Source organism: Chelon labrosus (genome assembly GCF_963514085.1).
Source record: "Chelon labrosus genome assembly, chromosome: 6".
Taxonomy (NCBI): domain Eukaryota; kingdom Metazoa; phylum Chordata; class Actinopteri; order Mugiliformes; family Mugilidae; genus Chelon; species Chelon labrosus.
Window position 1 is genome coordinate 20,938,960 of NC_140342.1, and position 15,275 is coordinate 20,954,234.

Genomic DNA, 15,275 nt, shown 5'->3' on the forward strand with positions numbered 1-15,275 from the left:
AGGAACAACTCAAAAAAAGGTGTTGACCTGGGCTCCAAATTCAGTAGACCCCCTCCCCCCAACCCATAGGACCCAAAGGTCTAACAATATTCTGTTGTCAGACACCACAGGACACCCTCAGAACTGTTTTGGAGGCACAAGGGAGACCTACACAATATTAGGAAGGTGGTCATAATGTTATGCCTGACCAAATCACACACACCTTGAGATCTTGCTCCAGACTCCGCAGCAGCTCCCCGTCCACGTGGCCCGTCTGAGCGACCCGCAGGCTCTTCTGCTCGGCCTTTCGCAGGCGGTACTGCAGGATGCGGCAGTTTTTGTTGGAGCGGTCCAGCTCCCTCCGCAGCTCCTGCAGCTGGTACACCTCCTCCTCCAGGTAGCTGTCCCGCACCTCCTCCATCTCCGCCCGGAGCTCGTCCACTTCATCCTGAGAGAAGAAGAATTTTTCTTGATGATGAAAATTGCATAAAAGTATAAAAGAAATCTGTTGTAGTATGAACTCCTAGGAAAACCAATGTCAACACTCTTTTCTTTCACGGGATACATGCAGCGCTCAAAGATGACATCATCCAGGTCAGAGGTTAGTAGGTCAATCTACAGACCCAGATGATGATAACAGGTAACTCCGGACTCAACGGGGAATAGCACTAGCGTATCATAACAAAATACTGGTGAAATGAACGATTTCACGGCAGATAATGCGTTATTTAGAGGCTGCATTTCGGTGCCCCATTCACTCCCACTATATGGACAAACGCATATCTAAATATCGTCCGAACGACTCCAAATGACACCAAAGTTATATGGGTAAGTAAACGATAAGATAAGGTCCAGGTTGTAAAAAACAGTACTTCCCCTTTAAGTTTCAGGCGTCAGTTTGACGCTGCATGACCCTGAATCGCAGTTGCTTGTTCACCGGTAGCATGAAAGCAGAACAAGGTTTCCTCTACACAGACCGAAAACTTCTTGGAGTCAAATCTGCGTCATTTCAGACTGTACAAATAAAACCAACGCGATTTTATGAGGAAACGTTTGACCAGAAAGCTGCAGAAGAAACACACAAAATGCCATTTTGTACATTTTCTGCGGAGCAGAGTCTGAGAAGGAACAACACATAAATAGACAATTTAGACAGAACAGCCAACGGGAGCTGTCGTCTGCCGTCTGCCATCATAACAACACAAAAATCTCATGCACTTCATGTATTTTTTATCACTCCGCAACAAAGACGGGCATGACGGTTTAAAGTCGTCCCAAGGTTGGGTTTTACTACTGAAAATTCAACAACAGCAGAAGGTCAACTCGCAAGTCGTAAACGTATAAAGATATTAGAAAGGGAGTATAATACACCTTGGTATAAAGCTCGGACTTTACACATGATTACATATGAGTCCCAGTAATCTAAGTACTCTCAGTGCCGATGATGTAACATCACTAGTTGGCTCTAAGCATCTTATCTCTTGGATGCATTCATGCTCCTGATCTCCTATCAACATGAAACCTCCCAGACAGACAGGAGGAATTACAGATTTATGTGCAGCGCTGAGGAGCAACAATCGTTCGTTTGTCTCCATTCATCCTAAAGAGTCAGTTTTCTGCGTAGATTTCCCCCGGGAGGGATATTCCAGACTGGCACCTGATGAAAAGACAATCGGACGCAGGGGTGGACGCAGGGAGGGAGGGGGGAGAGTGTGTCAATGAATGAAAACTAAATCTGTCCTCATTTGGAAAAAGCACCGAGGCCATTGTTATCTGAGGAGGACCCCGGAGGAAGGAGCTAATGATCTCGCAACGGGTCGACCTGATCGATGGCCAGGTTAAAAAGCAGAGGCAGAGCAGCGTCCTGGGAGAAGATATATTTAGACCATACCACTTATGTTTATGACGGGTGTTTGTTCAGGGTCACCGCTGCTCCTTCTCTCTGAACTTATCTTTACTTAGCAGCTACTCTAATCAGCTAGAAAATGAATGGATTTACTGCAAACTGGATTCATAGAAGGATGGTAACAAATGATTATTTCTATTATTTAGTCTAGGAAATAACAGTTTTTTTTTTGTTTTTAATTGGCCACCACAGTTTCAAACATGTGTTGCCCTGAACTGAGAGATGATTTATTTAATTTTAAATAATAAAAGCAGAAAATTCCCAGATTTGAGAAGCTGATTTTACACGACTGATCAATAATTGACTTATTGTTTCACAGACAGCAAACATTTAGATTTAAATCATAATAAAGTTCAGTAAAAGTTGAAATTAAAGTAGTTTTAATGTTTCTCAGCTGTAGAAAATTGATGATTTTCTTAGTTTTGCACGATATAAAACTACTCATCTTTATATTTGTGTAAAAATTGTGTAAAAATCTGCCATTTTTAATTATTGTGGGGACTTATTTTTATTAATTCTTGAGAATTTACAGACTGAACGACTACTTCTTCAGTTCAGAGGTAATCATCAGATAAACAGGTGATGACATTTATTTTATTAGCTTTTAATCTGATCACTATTTTTTACAATTCATGCATGAAATGTAAATTGTCCAGATCTGAACGAGTCGTCCAAAATCCAACAAATGGCAGCAAGATATTCACATATGAGAAAATGTTTGACCTTTTTGCTCGGACAGTGGATCGACCCAGTAGTCTAAGCAGCTGCTGATTAATATTCTATCAACTGACAACTCATTTAATTGACTAATCCTATACACAAACCTGCCAGCGTTCAGTTCTCTCGCCACTTACTTTGCAAAAGAAGCAAAAGAAAAGGGTGAAAAAGCAAATAAAATAAAACTGAGAACCCTCTAATAGAACAATTTCAATGAGCCTAAGAGGAAGCAGTGCAGGGTTACTTGCAGATATTTTGATTATAATCATAATGAAGCTGAAATTAAAGTCATTTTTCAAGAACAAACAGACAAAAAATTCAGTTTCCAGTTTCTCAACTTTGGCGTTTTGCTGTTTCTTTTTCTTTTACATGATATTATATGATATTTATTTGTTTTTAGAGCAGTGTAATGTTCAAATCAGTCATTTAGGGATTCAGATTTAGGATTTCCTGACAATTTACAGACCAAGCGATTCATTTATCAATACAAAAGTACTCAGCAGATTAATAAATAATGAAAATAAATAGGGTTTAATGATATCTTATCATTATAAACTGATTATTTAACTCTAAAAGCTATAAGTAAATAAATCCCTAGTGTAATTTCCCAAGCAAAACGCCAAAGTTGAGAAACTGGTAACTGATTTTTTGTCCGTTTTGACTTTCATTTCAAGAAAGAAACTATAAATTGCTCAGTGTTGCTCCAACCACTCGTCTCAAACCCAAAGAGATGCAGTTCACAATAATATTAAGTATGATATAAAACAATGACAATAGTTTAACACCCTCCACTATTGTTCCTTTCTGCTGCCACTTGAAGAAGCTAAACAACATTATAAAATAAAACTGAGGGAGCCTCATTAAAAATAAATGTGTTTTCCAAGAAGACGAGGCAGCGGCGGTGACTACCGAGACATTTTGGGGGCATGGGAGGGCTGGTGGAGGTGCCTCCGAGACCCAGCTGGCAGACTGACAGCCCGGGCAGGAGGGCGTTTGAACCCCGCACACATGGGACATCTGACTGTCATCAACTCCTGTGGGATAAAGCCATTACAGCGAGAGCCAGTAAAGCTGATTAACTCTCTTGTGTTCCCACCGAGGCCGGCGGAGGGGACACAGACATGCGTGATCAAGTTTGGAATAATACTCTCATCAGGGACACACAAATAAACCTGTCTCCCATCAGAGAACAGAAAGAAAGGGGGAGAAAAAAAAAATGCAAGAGATGTTTGCCGCATTATCTGTTTGCCTCCCCTCCCCGACTTATTGGGATAGCCTACTTAAAGAGAGGAGGAGGAGAGAAGGAAGGGGAAGGGGGAGAGGAGCGGAGAGGGGTCCTGCATGAAATATTAAAAGATTTAAAAGATATTTTTGTCTGACACAAATAAATCAGCTTGTGTGGGTTCCCAATAACTTCTATGAGGTGTGCACAGCCAGATAATGCAGAACGGATGTATGTAGCTGCATCTCTGAGTACAATCTGTTCACATCACTACAGACAGATGTGAGTCTTTGTGTCACAAGATGCAACAGAGTGAAACTGTCTTTTCTGTTTAAAAGAAAAAGACTTTTATGACTTGACAGCAACATTTTAAAAAAGAATAACTTTAAAAGGGAGCATGAGGCTGAAGCCACTATCAATAAAACTCAATAGAGGTCAAACCCTCAGGGAGGTCCTGGAAGAAGATGACATGATGGATGGGGGGACTTCCTGGGGATGACAGCTGCACATCAAGTGAAATAATTTATATATTTACTTATATGATGCTTAAAGTCAGGTGGAAGTTCAAGGACACTTTAACAGGATGTGTTTGCGCAAGAGGCTCAAAATGTGCAGGAGTTTAAGCGTAAATCTGAACTGAGTGGTTACATAAAGCAGCATTAAAGCCACTGATTCCGCTTTACTTGCCTTGAGGTAGTCGTTTTCAGATCTCAAATCTTCAATTTCCCTCAGCAGGTCCTCCTCGGGTGCCTCCTTGGTGCCTGGCAGTTTGAGTTGTGCGCTTGTGGAGGCTTTCTCCTGCTTGTGTTTCTTCTCTCCGTGCGCCCCCGGAGCGGGCTGAGCCTGAGACATGCTTCCCTTGGCGGCAGGAGCCTCGGTTGTGCGAGTAGCAGCTGCCGCTCCGGTCGCTTCTACCCGCAGGGGATTATCGGCTACCAGCTGATCCCGGTCACTGGAGCCGGTGCCGGACTCGGCGTCGCTACTAGCGGCTTGTGCCAGCCTCTGCTCGTCCGACAGCGGCTCGGACGGACAGTCTGACAAGTCTGAGCTGCTGTCGGTTTGGCTGACCCGGCCGAGAGGAGCTCCGGTCGGAACCCGGATCGGGGATCCATGGCTGAGAGGCCCCGAGGCTGGTTTCCCCTTCTTGCTTTTGGCAAGGACCGGACTGCTGGTGCTGTCCGGTTTGATGCTGGCTGCTTTGGGCTCAGCTGCCGCCTGCTGGGGCACCTTCGTGGGCTTTTTCGCGACAGTGGACTTGGTGTTACTTCTTGCCGTGGCTGGTTTCTCTTTCGCCCCGGCTGCGTTGCGCCTGGAGCTGCGGTTCGGATGAGCTAAGGGCACTGAGGCTGACTGCTGCTTGTTGAATTTGGGGGATTTGGGCACGATGGCAGGTGGTTTGGTGGAGCGAGAGTGCACATCCTTGAGGAAAGGTCTGGCCGGGGAGGGCGCTCGGTTCAGTCTCTTCTTCTCCAACTGGTGGATCTGCGGTTTGGTGTCGCTGCCAGAGCCATTGGAGCTCTCCATTATACACCGACACCGGCAGCAGGAGGGCGATGAAGGAAACGATCAATCCTCAGCGCCACGGAAAACCTCTGACATGCGACGCCAGAAAAGCTGCCAGGTTTCTCTGCCTTCTTCTTCCTTGTCGGGTTATGATGGATGCGCATCCTGCGTTCTGCTGAATGTTTTTCACTCCATCCTGACTGCATTCACCAGGTTGTCATTGTAGTCCCCTCTGGAAGAAACACCGCAATAAAAAAGGGGATTACTGGGACGGGTGGGATGACAGGTTGCATCTGCAGACGGGGCTTGTAAACTGGAAAGAAAAGCAGTCACGTCAGCCCTCTTCCTCTACACACCGGGTCTCCATCCTTCATTCACCGGGCTGTGCGTGCAGGACCCCCTCGTCTCGTACCCCCCTACCCCTCTCCTTCCTATCTGACATGTAAAATCTGCAATCGCTGCGGCGTGAGCCACGACGCCCGTGATTTTCTGCGAGGCGCATGCGCCGCAGCCTCACAAGCACCCGAGCGGAGCACACCCCTTGCTTTCTCTTGGACCAGGTCTGACGCGCTCTGGTGCGCATGTCCCAGCGGCGCACACAATTATTGGCCACCTGCACCAACACGTTTTTTTAAAAAGACCACAATAAGAGACCACAATCTGGTAATAAATATAGACATCTTTAATTGCATCTCATTAGTTCAAGAATGCCACAAGTTATAAATATCAGCTTTAAACATGCCAAAACTCTTCAAAGACTCATAACAGGTTTAATACAAAGTACAGTCTTCCATCTTAAAGGATACAGGTTTCAAATAAAAGCTTCTTCTTTTTTTTTTTTTAAATGTATATTTAAAACACAGAGTAGTATAAGGCTATTAAAAACAAAAGACCACAGGGTTAGTGTGCAAAAGGTTTGCTAAAAGTCCAATAAGAGGTTTCGCTGCAAAAAAAGGTGAAGAAATGCTAACGACAAACTTCCAGATCATCGTATGTAAAAGTCGTCTGCTGGCTGATAATCTTATTGCAAAAGAAATGTGGTTGGATGACGGTTTAATTAGTGAAAACGTCACATTTCAACATCTTTATTTTGGTATGAAACTACTCATTTGTTAGAATATACAATGTGCCACTTTAAACCCACAAAAAAACCCAAAAAAAACAATGAAAATAAACTGAGAGAAAGTCAGTTTGAGTCATTTCAGATCAGGTCCTTTTGAACGGGCGCGTCTTTCTTCACGTAGGAACAAAACAGTCACAGCTACACTGCTAATATTGCATCAGTTTCAAAACAGAGACGGAAGAATTAAACGGGAGTTAATGTGTGTGTGAACACAGGAGGGCTTACATGCCGGGTACTTTTAAAAAAAAAAAAATATGTGCAAGGTAATGAGATATCCACGTACTGGTCCATAAAAAAAAAAAGAATCCAAATCTAAAATTTCAAACCACTTTAAGCAGGATGTTTAACGAGATATTTCTTTATTGATCTGTTAGAGAACTGAGTCCAACAGAAAACGTCAATCAAATTTTCCTGAGTCATTCAAATACTAAACAAACCTTTATGCACTCAATTTTTTCTCTACGCTGTATTTGAATCAAGAGGGGAAAAAAGAAAAACACCAAAACATTTAGAAATATTAGTAACAAAGGCTAAAACCACATGTGCTAGTTTCTTACTGTCTCCATTCCCTCCGATGAGCCAGCAGCACACATGGAGAATGCCCCCGTGCGAACACCGATCCCTCGAAAGACTACGTTACCCATCTCTCCTTGCGTCTCCATTAAATTACTTCCAGGCAGAATTCAGAGCGTCGACATTTAGTAGTGCTAACCTACGAGTCGTGTACTTTCCTCTTCTTCTTGCATGTCATTTTAACTAGTAAAGATGGATCGTAGTGCAAAAAAAAATTAATTTATACAATTCTGAAACGTGCCTTTTTCAGACACTTTAACACTTTAAGGCAAAGCAAAAAAAAATATAACTGATATGATCACCACCACCACTACACAACCACCGACTGCCAACATCTGCACCTTGTCCAGTCATGACTGCAACACACCATATTTACACCATGTGCTTGTGTTTTACCTCAAGACAACACTATCTTATTAATTATTTCATAAAACTAGTGTACCTGTTGACCCAGAATTTAAACTAAGCTGTGGAGGCGTGAGATGTCGTTATCCTTTTTTTTTGTGTGAGCTAAAAGATGACGTAGCGCTACGCTTAGTGTGATGACAAAAGAACACGGCAAGAGAACAAGCTGTAGGACCCTCAGTAATCCCAATCCTTAGAAAATGTGCAACTGCTACCAGAGGACTCTCTACCTGGAAGGCACCTGCGGGGCGGGGCACAGCTAGCCTATCGGTCCGAGCAATGAGGTAGTCGGGGTCAAGTGTAGACAGACAGGTGGTAGGAAGTGGGTGATTTGACAAGTGTTAGAGTGGTGCTAGTGTACGGTTACAGATCGTTAGAGAAGAAAAAAAGGGAATAATACTGGTTGTTTGAGAGAGTCCATGCAGCTTAAAAGGCAGCTGTCAACGAACTGCTGCAGTGTGCTGCCCCCTGGTGGCCAGATTGATGCACTGCATGATGTGTGAGTGAGGGTGTGTGTGAGAGTGTGTGTGTGTCTGTGTGCATAGGATGTAGGATGGGGGGCGGGAGGCTACGCCGACTCTCAGCAACAGCGCATGCGGGGAGGGGGTAACTCCGGCGGCACTTCCGGTTCAGGCTGCAGAGACAGGACGCTGTTGGAAAGCTCCTTGTTGGGAACTTCCAGAGGCATCTGTTGGATCAGGGACAAAGGCGACATGAAGACAATAAGTCTAGCAGCTCAACAAATCACTTGCTAGCAAGATACCAACAAAATAATAGAGAGCCAAAGAATTATATCTCTTGTGACAGAGGGAGATTTACTAAACAGAGAAGTGTTCTGACGGAAAGACAAATTATAAAAGGATTGTGGAGCTTTTTAAACGGAGGCTTCCAACAACTAATGTAGTCTGAATGAGAGCCAAAAGTGACAAATGAGTCCACAAAGAAAGGTCAGTTAAAAAAAAAGAGTATGTGAAGGCTGCTTTCACACATAATCCAGCTAAACAATGGGGTTGAGACTGCACAAAATGGTGTGCAGATCCTGGTGCTGTTCAGTTTAGTCTGTGAATATAAAACCTGAGAGACCTGAGAGTGAATGTGATTAAATGATATAATGTTCAGACACACACAGCAAAGAACTACTGGAAGAGAAGTGCGATGTTGTACTAGAACACACCGCAAAAAACTACAGCCAACATCCAGCTGGCACGTACACCGATCAGCCACAACATTATGACCACTGACAGGAGAAGTAAATAACATTGACCGTCTTGTGATAATATAATGTTCTGCGGGGAAACTTTTGGACCTGGCATTCATTCATGTGGATGTTACTTAGACATGTAGCACCCACCTAGACCAGACCAGGCACCCCCACCCCGTGTGGCAGCAGCCATCGCCACCAGGATGCAGCCTGACACTGGCACACACACAAAAACACTATAGGAAGAACTAAAAAAAACAACAGCACAAGGTGCTGACCTGGCCTCCAAATTCACTAGATCCCAAACTGATCAAGTATCTGTGGGATGATCCACAGAGGCCCCTCCCCTCAACCCATAGGACCCAAAGGCCCCCCCACTAACAACATTATGGACACCCTCAGAAGGCCCATGTCCATTCTCTGCTGAGTCACGACTGTTTTGGAGGCACAAGGGAGACCTACACAATAGCTCCCACCCTCTTTTTTAATCAGTTCGAACTTTTGAAATCTGGGAGGCGCTATAGAGCCCCTCTGGCCATGGGGTTTTTAAAAAATCTTTTATCCCTAATGCCATTGGCATTCTTAACACAACCAAGTGACCAATCCACATGTAGTGACTTGAACTGCCACCCACTGTCTTACTGTATTTATTATTATGTCAATGTAATGCTGTTTGTCTGTATTTGTCAACTTTGGTATTTTAGTACTGTATGTCCTTTGTGTTGGTGAGGCGATGCCAAATTTCCACCTCGGTGGACAATAAAGTTTTATTCTATTCTATTCTATTAGGAAGGTGGTCATAATGTTATGCCTGATCGGTTTATATCCACCCAGAGATGGCTTTTTTTTTGTTCTGCTAATCATTTCTTTGTGCCAGTAAAGAGCAGAAACATACACTTGAGAAGTATTTAGGTGTAAATAACTGTCAGGATGATGCCACAAATATGTCCCACGAAAGTGTTACGATGGCAATAAAATAATACGATTTATTTAGCCGACTGAACTTATATTGATTATACTCCTGAGACAAGGAGTCGAACAGAGCAGGCTGTTGTTCCAGTAGCGGCTGGAATAATCTGTCAAACTTTCCTTTCACTGGAAATAATCACACACCAACCTTGCTAAGAATGTCGTCAACTAGCTTCAGGAAGATCTCATCCACATTAAAGTTGTCCTTGGCACTGGCTTCGCAGAAGCGCATTCCACTTATTCGAGAGGCAAACTGCAAAACAAACAAGAGTACAATGAGCTACACGTCAGCAAGGAAAGTCCTAAAATAAACTGATTCCCTGATTCACACCATCTAAAATTAATGAGTTGGAAAGAAAAAAGAAAACATACCCCACATGTTCCATTATTTGGAATATATAAGAACTTGTTGGTAATATATATATTAATACAGCTAGTATTTGTTTCACTGCATCGTCTTGCAAATCCTTTGTTCCGTCCATATTTACAAAGATGTGCTTCTGTGATATGATGATATGTGAGACTTGGACCCACCCTCTCTCCTTGTTGTCTGGAGATGATACGATCGGTCTCACAGTCCAGCTTGTTTCCAACCAGCAGAAGCTCGGCCTCCTCTGAGGCGTACTGACACGAAAACAGACAGCAGAGCAGACACGCGTCAGGAAATCACCAGCCTCCCATTTCATAAAGGTCAAACCAGATTACTGCAATCAAATCTGTGCAGAGTACTGTCACATTGATAACTGAGTCGATGGATAGTTCAACAACTAAAGGGGAAATTCAGAGTAAAATGCAATATAGGTTGTTTATGTAATAATATACTTGGGTTTTCAGCTACGTGATCATAAAAAAGGCAGGACTGAATGAATGACGTGTAACTGCTACCCATGCTAACTTAAAAACAAAGGCAGCAATTTTTAATTTTACGAGAGAATATGTTTATAATAAACTGTGTCTAACGTGGTGGGTTGGTGTCTACCTTGTCTATCATTTTCATCCATTTGGGAAGGTCCTCAAACGTCTCTTGTTTTGTGATATCGTACACGAGAACTATTCCCTTGGCTCCTCTGTAGTAGGCTGACGTGATGCTGTTGAACCTCTCCTGGCCAGCAGTGTCCCTGGAAGAGAGACGAGATTCAATCAAACGTCACAAAAGTCACAGAAGTGCTCAGTCACCACTACTTCTAATAACAAACTGGATCCCGTTCAGACCTGTTATTAACCTGCACCCTGAGTGATCCGAAGTATAGATGTGAACACGCCTGAGACGCACCGAGGATGAATTTGGAGGTGGTCTTTACCACTTGGGAGTTATGTCTCATTCGTTTGGGAAAAAATTTGGGCCTTCTGAGGGTGTCCTGTGGTGTCTGGCAACAAAATGTTGTTAGTGGGGGGCCTCTGGGTCCTATGGGTTGAGGGGAGGGGCCTCTATGGATCATCCCACAGATACTTGATCAGTTTGAAATCTAGGGAATTTGGAGGCCAGGTCAACACCTTGTGCTGTTCCCGATCACTTCTTATCTGATCACTCAGGACACATATCAATACCAGGTCTCAACAAGGCTTTCCATTAAAACGCTTAAATGGCTAAAGTTTAAAAATGAAAGTCTCTAATCAAAAGATAAAGAAGAATCAGTTCTAACTTATGATTTCAGTTAGTATACAAAACATTTGTGTGGGATTAACCAGGTATCACTATCTAACAATTAGCCAATAAATCACATAACTGAAGATCCTTGTTCTTAAATGAGATACTATGACGAAAGATCAATAAGACACAGTAATGAAATCACCCGCTAGCAATGATTTAATAAACAAAATCAGATCTCACAGGTTACTGAATATGTTTTAACGCTCCTCAGTTTTAAATCTCGACTTTAAATCCATGTGTGGGTTCATTTTTAAGATGTGGTGTGACTCATCTGAGTGTGGATTAGCAGCGTGACAGGCGGCTCGAACGACACTCACAGTGCAGTGTTACTGTACCTCCAGCCAGCTAGCCTCTCCCATTTTCCCCCCGTGAGTCACAGTCAGGTTTATGAGCAGAAGAGCGGACAGAGACGACAGCAGCACAATGGCACAGGGTTAGGCAAGGCTTGACGCAGCGGTGATGCAGCTCTGATGTGAGCGGTTCAACATGAGAGACGACACACACGAGTGACGACGGCGATCCCGAAAGGAAAGGTCAAAGGCAGGAAGAGGAACGGGGGGCAACACGGGAAGTGGTAAAAGGGTGGATGTGGTGGGGTGTTAGTGAGCAGGACAGATGAGTTAGTGAAACAAGCGATGGAGTCCCCACACTGTCAGTGCATATGTTCAGTGTACGAATACATGCATCGCACAGTGTATTCTAACTGTAATTTGGAGCATGGTTTCTATCACTGGACACAACATTTTTTTTTTGCAAAATCTAATTAGAGGCTCGCTGAAGTCACAAGACAGTAAGAATAGCATAACAGAATCAAATAACATCCTCCTCGTCTCTGGTGTCCCAGTTTGAGCAACAGCCTGGTTCCAGACGTCCGAATTGCTTCACGCGTGTCTGATTTCTACATCAGTTCAAATGTGATATCAGAATAGTGAAGAAAAGAAAATTCATACATCTGGAGTTGCTATACAAAGACTGATGATGGTATTATAATGAAAGATTTTTCCTACTTTTAATTAAATCTAACCAAAATCTAATTACCGTTATTTATTACTGGTTTAAGAATAATCTGCAGAGGCTTTAGAGCTAATTCTGGACCACTGCAATTCATTGTGAGTGTGTCAACTTACTGCAGGCGGAAAAGGCAAAGATTAGTCAAATAAGAGGCTGGTTTTCATGTATGCAGTAGAAATTTAAATTTGGGTGTGTGCACCGTCAGCAAGAACCTTAATCAGAAGGGTTTATCACATACATATAGAGGTTCAGGCTGTCACGACCAACCCATGAACAGCTGCTAGAGCAACGCCAAGTACATGAAACCTCGCTTACTTCACGCTCTGAAACACGGCTAATAGTGGCAGTGGGTTAATCTGCTTTGCTTCAAACCATGAAACAGTTTATAAACCTTTAACCCAGGTTACGAGATGCATTTTCAAATGTGCATGTAAACTGGAATCCGTTAACATGAATTATTAATGTGCCGCTCACGTGAAGTTAAAAGTTAGATTCCCAGTGTTTTTACATAGAAAAACATGTATTATGTTGTGTACAAAGCCGTGATGCACCCTGTAAGGCAGCAGTAGCTGGAGCAGGCAGCAGCAGCGATAAGACAGACAGAAGAAATGCACCACACAGAAGAGTAAAAGAAGAGGAGACTTCTGAGCAGTTACTCACCATATCTGTAGTCTGATCTTCTTCCCTCTCAGCTCGACAGTTTTGATTTTGAAGTCGACTCCTGCGAGGGGAAAATCAGAACAAACATAAATGCCAGCACTTCCCGTGTTGTTTAAACTTTGTGTGGGCCTAATTTCAGTTCACTGGCATCAAAATGTTTCTAAAATAGTTGTGTTTAAGTGCATTGTGCTTAATACAGCTGCACATGGCACACATGTTCTAGGGGAATATAAGTAAGGCAAGAAAAGTCTTTAAAAATCACTAGGGAAGGACATTTAGGTTATCAAAAGAGGACAATATTTGAGAAGCACTGCGAGCTGTGTCCCAGGAATGACAGGGCACAAAATGGAGCTCTGCCACTGCAGCTGCTTGTGTGTGTGACTATTTTTGGGACTGGACACTATGGCTGGCTGCTGTACTGGTCACAGGACTGTTTACCTACTTCCACATATAAACAGTGTTTTAAAAGCCATGGCCATGGCACAGCATCTTTCCACAGTGTACTTTTGTTTTTAAGTTAGCAAAGCTGGCAGCTTTTTTTTTTTACATGTATTTGTAGAGATATGTAGGTAAATGTCACTTCCTTATTTAAAAATATGAAAATTACTGAGGTGGCCTTTGACAGGACAAGACTATACACTGATTTGAATAAACAAAACGTACTAACCAGCAGTAAACAGGTTATAAAGATCCATAAAAAGTGTTTATGCAGGGCTTTATACAAAAAATAAATACACAACAACCACCTAAAAGACTATTACTATACAGAAACATGTGAGTGAATAACAGGAAAACACTGTTTACTTCCAGCAACATGGTCAACTAGCTATGTCTGTTTTTAGCTAAAATAATGCGACTATTAAAGTTAGCTTAAGTTAGCCAGGTATAGATAATAGTGTAGCCTTTATTCTGTTTTATTATGCAGTAAAGTATGAGGCATGGGGTTTATTACGTCCAGCCCATGGTGGTTTAAGCATCTCTTCTCCAGTAAGTAGCCGGAGCCCTGCTACATGCCGCAGCTAGTTTAATAGGACAAAAAAGTGGACAAAAACCCGTCTCTTGTCCTCACCTACGGTCGACTTGCAGGCTTCGCAGAAAGTGTCGTCGGTGAATCTCTCCATGATGCTGGTTTTGCCCACGCCGCGGGAGCCGATTATGATAATCTGAAGTTTGAAATCAGCGGGTCTGGGAGGAATCTTCCTGCGGCGAGACTGAGCCCCCAGAGCGGGGGACGAGTTCGCGGAGCCACCGCTGCCACCGGCGGCCCTCCGCGGTATGTCATATCTCGGATCCATCAGTAATTCCACATTTGGGATTTAAAAAAAAAAAAAAAAAGGAGAACAAACAAACACGCCTGGACTGCTGTGGGGTCACAACAACTCGCTACTGCCAACTTTCTTTAGTCTCTGAAGAAGTTTGGGAAAGTTTGCCAGTGACCGACAGTTGTTGTTGTTCAGCCATGAGAGACCGGGGGCGCAGTGACGTCACTTCCGCTTCCGGCCCATCTCTATTATTATTATTATCAATAATTACTTTATTAAAAACAGCCAACATCATTATTTAATATGTTGGTGTTTGAACAGATTAAATCTTTTCACAAGAGTCTCCAGTATTTTTGGTCATAAGTGTGTAGACAGACAGATAAACTTAGACTTAGACTTAGATAAACTTTATTGATCCACAAGGGAAATTGCTTGGTTACAGTAGCTTAGTTGTCATAAAAAACACACTCTTAAGAACCTCAGATAAAAAGAAAAGATTAAATTAAATAAAATAGAAATAAAAAATAAGTAGAATAAGATCTAGTAACATAAAATAGAAATAGTATAAGCCAAAATGTACAAATTATCATATTAGAATATGAACAAATGTACAAGAAATGGAAGAATATAAATATAAATTATATATACAGGGTAAGGTGTAAGGTGCAGTAGTGTCCATTAACATTAATAACAATGAGTTATCTGTCACAGAAAGGTGAGTTGTTGTACAACTGGACAGAGAATGGTATGAAAGTAGTCCTGTAGCGTTCAGTGTGGGAGCGGAGCTGGATCAGTCTGTTAGAGAATGAGCTCCGCTGCCCCTCTATTGTCTGGTGTAGTGGATGTGACGGATAAAGTCTCAAATGTTAAACATTTCTTTCTGCATTACCTGGATTTTAAGTTCTTCCTCTTTTTGTATCACAATCAAGCAGTTCTGTCAGTAAAATTGATCTTAAAGCAACTTGCAATGATGAATCATGTGCTTGGAGTACAGGGACAGAGTGTTTTGTAGGCTGTACAGATTTTATAGCCTCTTGTGGCAAATTGGTGACTTCCGGCTGTATAAATAAAGTCAAGACTACCCTTTAATTGG

The 15,275-nt window shown here is 42.6% G+C and overlaps 2 protein-coding genes across 2 annotated transcripts in view; both read right to left on the reverse strand.

Moving 5' to 3' along the window:
- mtcl1 (microtubule crosslinking factor 1) overlaps window positions 1-5,686 on the reverse strand; it is a 75,984-nt gene extending 70,298 nt beyond the window's left edge. The window contains exons 1-2 of the mRNA XM_084547452.1: window positions 4,512-5,686; window positions 203-427 (exon numbers count right to left, since the gene is read on the reverse strand). Of these exons, the coding sequence (XP_084403578.1) occupies window positions 203-427; window positions 4,512-5,348 (1,062 nt within the window). The 5' untranslated portion in view covers window positions 5,349-5,686. The remainder of the gene's footprint in view (window positions 1-202; window positions 428-4,511) is intronic.
- A 710-nt stretch (window positions 5,687-6,396) lies between these two features.
- rab12 (RAB12, member RAS oncogene family) lies at window positions 6,397-14,350 on the reverse strand. Its single transcript, XM_084546734.1, has 6 exons — window positions 13,990-14,350; window positions 12,921-12,981; window positions 10,578-10,716; window positions 10,133-10,222; window positions 9,747-9,851; window positions 6,397-8,116 (listed from the first exon to the last, which is right to left on the reverse strand). Exons 1-6 carry the CDS (start codon window positions 14,213-14,215, stop codon window positions 8,009-8,011), a joined length of 729 nt encoding a protein of 242 aa, XP_084402860.1. The 5' UTR covers window positions 14,216-14,350; the 3' UTR covers window positions 6,397-8,008.
- Window positions 14,351-15,275: the final 925 nt, after the last annotated feature.